The sequence below is a fragment of the Carassius carassius genome, chromosome 43, assembly GCF_963082965.1.
Source record: "Carassius carassius chromosome 43, fCarCar2.1, whole genome shotgun sequence".
Taxonomy (NCBI): Eukaryota; Metazoa; Chordata; class Actinopteri; order Cypriniformes; family Cyprinidae; genus Carassius; species Carassius carassius.
Window position 1 is genome coordinate 8,666,335 of NC_081797.1, and position 8,129 is coordinate 8,674,463.

Sequence of the window (8,129 nt, forward strand, 5' to 3'; positions counted from 1 at the left end):
AGTTTCTCAGTTTTCTTCAAGGCCACTTACATCACTTAACATTTACATAACATATTCAGTGAAGCAAGCATTGAGTGGTTTTTCATACCAGCAAAATCAGCTGTGATAATACGATCACTTTTCGATGAAATGTAAAAATACAACTGAGGACAAAAATTTAAAATCATCTCAATATATTAACCAAAAAGTTATAAAAACAAATATACAAACAAAACAACAGCAAGAAAAAAAAATTAAATGAGTTATTCCATAGTGATTGTGGTGAACTTTTGTTTTAAAAATCATTAATACAGCACAATACATCACCATATTTACCCACTATCATAATTTTATCGCCCTTGGCCTTAATAATTGCTTTTCAAAAAGGTACCACTGACGCAAACAATTATTAACTTGGGCTGAAACACCCTGTAAACTATAAAAGCTATCTTTGGTAAACTGTGCCATATGTTACATTAGCAAGCTAAGTATGACTTTATAGCCAAGCACCGCCCATCTTGTGATTGTCTTAATGGAAACAGTCTTTGGTTACTCTTCCATTTAGGCCTTCAAAGGGACTTTATCCGCCACACGAGAGCGCATGATCCTCTGTGAGATAGAAAATTAAATGTTGCAATAAAGTAATAAAAACCAATAATATTCTGTCAGCATTATTATCAACATTGGAAAATAGCTAAAAAGGCCATTTCTTTATGGATGCTCTTGCTAACTATATGCTATCAGCTAAAACTAGCATAACTGTTACTGCTACACTTTTTTTCTTACCTTTGTAAATAGATAAAAATTTTAAATGTAATACAGATTGTTAAGCAAAATACTAGAATGCTAAAATGCTAACAGTTAACATTAGTAGCTAAAGTTACCTGTTTTTTAAGCGCCTGCATAGATTGATATTCAATTTGTTCTCTCTTGATTCGGACCCAATCCGGTTCATCGGGGATCATGAAGGCCAAAATCATCTTCATTATGATCAGGGCATGCTAGAGGAGCAAACCAGCGTAAGAAACAACTAAGCCACAATATTCATTCACAAAGAAAGCATGTTGGCAGCCAACTAATTCCCTCCAGATAAATGCTAGTACAAGTCATATCATGAGTTGGGAAGATGTAAATGTTAGGTGCAATCAAAACAAGGTTGGAGCAAGATGGGGATGTATCTTTTTCAGAACAGATTTGCATTAGCATTTTGTGAGCATGGGGATTGACAGTGATACATTTTCAAAAAAACAACAACTTTGCTTGTAATTACAACTTTGTGGTGGTGTTCATCTGTGTTCAAACACAATCTATCCAACACCACTTGAACGCACCATTTTTCACTTTGATTTAAAGGGATAGTTCACCAAAAAAATTCAAATTCAAATTTTGTAATCCTCATTTTCTTCCAAATCTGTATGCTGATATCATATGGTACACAAAAGGAAAACCTTGACTTTAAAATGTCAAGTTTTTTGTTCTTTTTTAAGCTTGTGGTCACTATTTTCATTTTTGGAAAGACTATTTTTCAAGGCTGTACCAAAATCATCTCTAACCTCTACAATGACGGCAATGACGAGAACTTTGCTGCTGCTGAGACCGGCGTCCTCTGTGAGTTCCTTCACACGTGGTGAAAGAAGCAGCAGCCAACAGTTAGATATGACTGAGATGAAACTCAGCATCTCAAACGCCGTCTATAAAAACGACAAAGACGCACATTAGAACTCAGTATCATAAAGCATTTAAAACATCCATATATACAGGAGGACAGACCACAATCTGACCTGCCATACTCCCATGTTGGCCACAGGGGCGGAAAAGGGCTTGTTGAAGAGCTTGCAGAGCTTGTAGGCGTCTGTGCGGATCTCTGTGAGGTTGTTGAGCAGTAACAGAGGGGCAGTGAGGGGATAAACACAAGAGAAAAGGCTCAAGTAGCCAAACTGAACCAGCAGCTCGATGTACTCAGCAAACAGGCCCTGAAGAGGAACAAGATTGAGAATTGAAGGAAAATATGATTCTTGATATTTAAGCTTATTTGATTGCTACTCACTGGGAAAGCCGGCAGACTGCCCTGAGCCTGGAGATGGTCCACCTCTGGATCATCTTCCTTCAGGTTCCTGTCTGCAGATGTGAGGAAACGGTCCACCAGGAAAGGGACCACCACTTCAGTGAACTGATTGACCACTTGAGTCACGATCAGGAGAGAGGAAAGCCTCTGGGGAGGAGATCACAGATATTGTGTTGAGGTATAAATCTTAGGATTATATGTGACAACGGTTTCTGAGGAAATTCCCACCTTGCGCAGAAGAGGCATGTCCTCTTTGAAGAAGGCGATGTGGAACAGCACAGCAAAGTTATTAAAAAAGGTGAACTGAATGAGAGAAAGAGGGACTGATAAGGCACATGGGACATTTTTATTTAGTATTAGGCAGTCCTGCAGAATAATTAAGGGCTTTTAAAATACGCTTGAGATCTTTGAGGTAAAACACCTGCTATGAAACACACACTAACAGGTCATTTAGAAAAGGTGATGGAGAAAAAAAACATGGATATGTAGACAATTATTAAACTGACCACAAGGACTTTGGTGGTGTGATGATAGTCAAAAGATGATTCCTCCCTGTGATTTTCTGAAAGACAAGAATTTTAGTAATATTTAATATAGTATATTAATATTAGTCTGTTTTCTTATTTATAAACTTATTTAATTATTATTATAAATAATTATTATAAATATTTAAAATATTAATAAATTAAATATTTTTAATAAAGTAAGTTATTTAACAAAACTGTCAAACAATTGTAATTATTGCATATTATAATATATATGATATAAAGATTTATAGATGAATAAAGGATTAATAAAGTCAGAAGGTTCTATTTTCTATATATATAAGTTAAGAACATCTGAACATCTCAAAGCAATGTGCATTTTAATTATCACTAAAAAAACAAAATTATTTTGATTTTCTATGCAAATTTTACAATTTTATTTTATTTTTTAATTTTACAGAATATTTAGCAAAATATGAAAAGATTCACCATAAATAATTTTAATATTTTAATAATAATTTGTAGTAATCTAATAATTTCTAATAATCTAATCTAATAATCTAATCTAATAATTTGTAGTAAGAATTTACTCACAAAAAAAAAAAAGTAAATTAACATTAATAACATTAATCAGGTTCTTTTTTTCTGATCTTTTTCTTACCTGCTTCTGTTAGCTTCAAGGCCACGTTGCGATATATATTCCCCAGCGCATTAGTGTAGACAATATGGCTTATTGAAGGGATATATAACAAGGGTACTGTGAAGTATGATCCAGATGCTTTGTGCCAGTTTGAGACCAGCCGCTCAAAGAAGTAGAAACCTCCCATCCCCATGAGCACCAGACCCAAAAACACCCCGACCACAGGCAATGACACCAGACCTATCCTAAGGTTCCTCTTCCATTCAGGAAACAGTGGCTCCAGTCTGCCCGTGACCGGATTGTTGCCGAGTTCTCCGTGGAAACCCGGTCGGGGCTCTTGAAATTGTTCGGCTAAATTGAAAGTGCCCCAGCGGTAGGATAAAGCTGCGCTCCTCCTCTTCCACAGCTCCATGAACACCGTGGACCACAGCATGCTGAAGACTGCCTGCACCATGTAGGAGCTGACTGAAGGCTGGTCATCGCCGTCCTTCGGTGGTGCCGGCGCACTCTCAGTTTTATTTCCACTGGAGAAGTTTGCACTGGGGAGGAAAAATGTGATGAAGATGCCGAGGATGGCTGGAGGAAATAATGACAAAGTGTAGAAGTCCAGGAAGCTGAAATAATAGGCTATAGTGCCACCAAAATAAGCGTGGATGGTGTCTGTAAAGATAAAGAATGATTTATTAGTTATAAAAATAAAATAACTGTAATAAAATACAAACTATATTAAGTGAAAGTGACATTCAGCCAAGTATGGTGACCCATACTCGGAATTCGTGCTCTGCTTTTAACCCATCCGAAGTGCACACACACAGAGCAGTGAACACACACACACACACACACACACTGTAAACACACACCCGGAGCAGTGGACAGCCATTTATGCTGCGGCGCCCGGGGAGCAGTTGGGGGTTCGATGCCTTGCTCAAGGGCACCTAAGTCATGGTACTGAAGGTGGAGAGAGAACTGTACATGCACTCCCCCCACCCACAATTCCTGCCAGCCCGAGACTCGAACTCACAACCCTTCGATTGCGAGTATATATATATAGTATATACACCTAAAAAAACAGGTGTACAGAATTTGTAGCTTCACACTGTGAAATTAATTTTATAATGCATTTATGAGTTCTAGTCAAATGACTTCATAAAGTTATATTAGTGCCTCCGTAATGGCCATTAAAATTAATTAAATGATCCAGAACAAAAGATAATTGTGTATAATTTCAAACCTAATGGGGAGGCATGTTTAGTTCTGTGATGTGATGTGATGTGATGTGAATGTGGGTGCGTCTCAATCAGCTCCCGAGCTCCCGTGCTCGTGAATCAGTAGATCATGTACACGATTATCATTTTTTTTTATTCTCTTTGAACACATCGTCCTTCTTAAAACATTTCAGCTGAATATTAATTCTAAATGTTAATTAGATGTGTCCAATTCCTGTCTTGCGAACTGTTTATGTTGTTTATGTAAAAAAAATGGTTTGTCTTTTCAAATCTTCTATAATATTCTATTTATCGAGTTGGCTCGTGTGGTTTATGTTTCATGCTTCAGAAATGTAATGTTATTTCTGGCAAGGGAGCATAGTGAGTGCCAATGCTCCCTAGTTTTTGCAGTGCATTGTGGGATTTTTAAGGGAGCGAATGCTCCCATGTACTGGAAGGATTTCTCGATTGATACAGCCCTTAAAATGTCTGACTCCCTGATCAGTGCCCTTACTGCTGAACAAGGGAGCTGATTGAGACGCAGCCTGTGTGTGTGTTTGTACCTAAAGGCTGCCCCCACAGACTCTTGTGAGAGTACCACTGCTTCCCCAGATCCGACAGCAGCTTCTGCTTATGAAGAGGAGTGATGTTACGAATCACGCCTGCTTTCTCCAGCTTCTGTACTGCAGCACAGACAGAGAATCCAATAGATAGATAGAGAGATAGACAGAGACGGGACATTACCATATTAGGTTTTACCTATGGAAATACCATCAAATTGGGAGTCTAGGTGCACACAGTGACTAAGCAGTTCAGAGAGAGAAGAGAGCCGAGCCTAATGGCTTCTCATGGAACTGCATGCTATAAAAAGTGTACACTGCATACTGCATATACACTGTTATACACTGTATAATGTTTGCTATTTTATAAAAGTACAGTACAGTATTCAGTAACATTTCCAATGCATGAAAATATGTGCATATAGTACACATTGTACTGCAAGCTGCAAAAACAGTATGAGTAGTAGTATAGTATTCTAATTTGAAAATTAATATAATTATCTTTACATCATATTTAATGCAAAATGTCTTTAATTTTGTCGGTCCAGTCAAATAAGTCCAAACGGTGTTAAAATGCATGCTTCAGCTGCTGTGTATACATACAGATGCTCTCTCTGGATTTCAGCTTCCCTTTGGGTGCTGGGATTCCTGGGATACGCTGGTCCTCTATGGCTCTCATGGAATCCAGTTCATGTTTGACGATGTACTGCCTCTCGGCCAGCGTCAGGAACTGCTGCATGTTGTCTGCCGAAACAGTCAAGTCACAGTTAAGTTTAAGCAAATAACATTAGCCATATGCAATATGAACACTCTGTATGTTGTATTTTTTTGTTTTTTTTGTCTCACCACATAGTTCAAAGTAATTACTTTGGCCATCATCAGTGAAGTATAAACTTTTAGAGCATAGTTAAAACAACATGGAGGCATTTTATTTAATTTGTCAAATATTCACCACTTTTGCAAAAGTTTTCACGGTCCTCAAAGGAGAAGGACGTCATGTTTCCATCCTGGTAGGTTTTGCAGAGGCCCAGGTCCTCAGTCACTCTGAGAAGGGTACAGCGAGGGGCCGCCACAACTATCATGTCCCCTTTCATGTCCTCACCGGGGTGAACTAACAGCTGAGCCCCTAAAACACAGCAGGGAAGAAGGATACAGAGTTTTTAAAAGTTGGTTTAATATTCCTACTAATAATAATGGTATTAATATTCGTGTTCATACCTCCAGCCTTCACAGGAGCAGATATCACAGACATGATCCACTGTTTGGTGATGGGCTGGATGTTCTCAGCCAGCTGGATCAGAACCAGAGGCTCTATGTGATTGGAGATACAGCAGGGGCAGCTGACCCGGGACCAGGAGCTGGGTCCTGTCACCTTGGCTGGGGCTGAAAGCCCCTCCTGAGGTTCCTTCTGGGATGTCATGGTGTCCCTGTGGAACAGTATATTTATTTTGTTTTTAAAAAACTTGTGTTCTTCATGTTGCTATATATTTCTTAATAGTTTTCAAGAGTCAGGTGCAAAACAGGGAGTGAAACTTTACTTTTTATGTGAATTGTTATTTCAGTATTTATCATGAATATAAAATGTATTATTATTATTACTTTTTTTTTTTTTGGATAGTCTGCACTTTCCAAGAGTCTGGTACAAAATGGGCTAAAACTGTATTTTTTATTTTAATGATTATTTTATTTATTTATAGTTCAGTATTATAATAAGTAGTATAAATTTGTTTGTAATTTTATATTTATTTATTTATTTTTGCTGTTGTTGAGGAAAGAATAGCATTTGTTTGTTGACAGTGAAAGTTAGTTACCAAACATTGGGTCTAAATACATTTAAAACCCTTTAAACATGTATTATATTTACATTTATTACATGAAAAGGCAACCTTTTTATATGTAAAATGTATAAAATAAAATAAAAAAATTTCAGTCAAAAACTATATTTTATTACTTTTTTTTACATTGAAGTCTATATTGATAAGGTAATGTGAAAAAATTCGATATTTTAATACATTATTTTAATTGTTAGGCAGCTGAAAAGTCAAGATCTCTTAGGCCAAAATCATAATTTTTAAGGGCGATACTGACATTTGCATGACCTTTTATAAATAAAATAATAAATAATAGTGAACTTGTTTTTGTTAATTAAAAAAAAAAAAGTTTTGTGCCTCTAATACTTTAAAAACATTAAGCAAATTTCGGAAAGTGCCTATAAAGAGGGACTATAAAGAAATAGCCAATTTTTACAACTGACCTGCAAGATTAAAGTCTGAAACTAATTAAGAAGTGAATGCAAACAAAAGACACATTTACAGTTCATTCAAATCACTTCCTGTAAATGCAAACACGTAAGCGAGTTATCAGGTATCTGGCTGTTTGAAAGACAATAGACAAGCTCGTACCAAACAAAACCCGCTTTTACAGTATCCACTCAAAACATCATGTAGATGTTTCCAGCTAATGCAGAGAGCTGCAGGCCCTCGAGAGAAACATAGCACTGAAGACTGAATGCACAAAGTGCTGTCAAATAAGGACACAGCCTTTGTTTACAATGCCAAAAATGACAAAAGTTGTACTTGAAACTCAAATGAGAGTGAAACGAAAACATAAACAGGAAGTGAGCGAGTTACAGAAGGCGAGAGAAATATTGTAGATAGAAATGAAAAGGTTCTGCACGCTACCTGTCAAAGCCAGGGACCTTCTTCTGTCGGAGCGCTTGAGTTTTGTTGATGATCACACCCCCTCCAGTGTGCTGTTTCAAACAAATTGAAGTGTGAAAAACTGAAAGTCAGACTGTACGACACACTTCACTTTCCCCACACTCTCCCTGTTCAGAGCCAATCCATTCGCTGGTTTACTAGGAGAGAAGAGGAATGCAGTTGAGCGTCTCTCCTCCCAGTCTTTAGGGTGTGGAAGCCAAGGACAATTTCATTTTTTTCTAATGGTGGATGCTCTTCTGCAGTATGAGCACATCTGGGTCCTACTGCCTGCCAGGTTTGTTTTTGAAAATAGCTTATGGCTAATCTATTACAGGATACTTATAGAATAAGTAATGCCATATTTGAAATGAACTATAAGCAAAATATGGCATGAAACACACCCAGCATTCTGAGGGAGCATATGCAATGGACCAAAGAGAGTAAATTAGTGACAGTTGTGTTCCAGTTTAGTGCAGTTTTCACTCTGTAAGCTTCA

The 8,129-nt window shown here is 37.3% G+C and overlaps 1 protein-coding gene across 1 annotated transcript; it reads right to left on the bottom strand.

Moving 5' to 3' along the window:
* Positions 1-52: 52 nt before the first annotated feature.
* On the bottom strand, positions 53-7,848 carry LOC132125306 (anoctamin-10-like). The gene is made up of 14 exons (XM_059536678.1): positions 7,761-7,848; positions 7,616-7,686; positions 6,153-6,361; positions 5,887-6,060; positions 5,538-5,678; positions 4,938-5,057; positions 3,191-3,829; positions 2,551-2,606; positions 2,273-2,347; positions 2,027-2,191; positions 1,761-1,952; positions 1,533-1,670; positions 864-980; positions 53-588 (listed from the first exon to the last, which is right to left on the bottom strand). The coding sequence occupies exons 3-14, from the start codon at positions 6,352-6,354 to the stop codon at positions 541-543; spliced, it is 2,067 nt and encodes a 688-aa protein (XP_059392661.1). The 5' UTR covers positions 6,355-6,361; positions 7,616-7,686; positions 7,761-7,848; the 3' UTR covers positions 53-540.
* Between the last annotated feature and the right edge of the window lie 281 nt (positions 7,849-8,129).

What these genes read in the sequence shown, in the direction of transcription:
- LOC132125306 (XM_059536678.1), bottom strand. Translation starts at nt 6,354, where the DNA reads ATGACATCCCAGAAGGAACCTCAGGAGGGGCTTTCAGCCCCAGCCAAG. An exon ending in TCTGTGGGGGCAGCCTTTAG is followed by an intron (nt 3,830 to 4,937) that starts GTACAAACACAC and finishes TTATCTTTACAG; the next exon opens with ACACCATCCACGCTTATTTT. An exon ending in TGCAGGCGCTTAAAAAACAG is followed by an intron (nt 589 to 863) that starts GTAACTTTAGCT and finishes TCTATCTCACAG; the next exon opens with AGGATCATGCGCTCTCGTGT.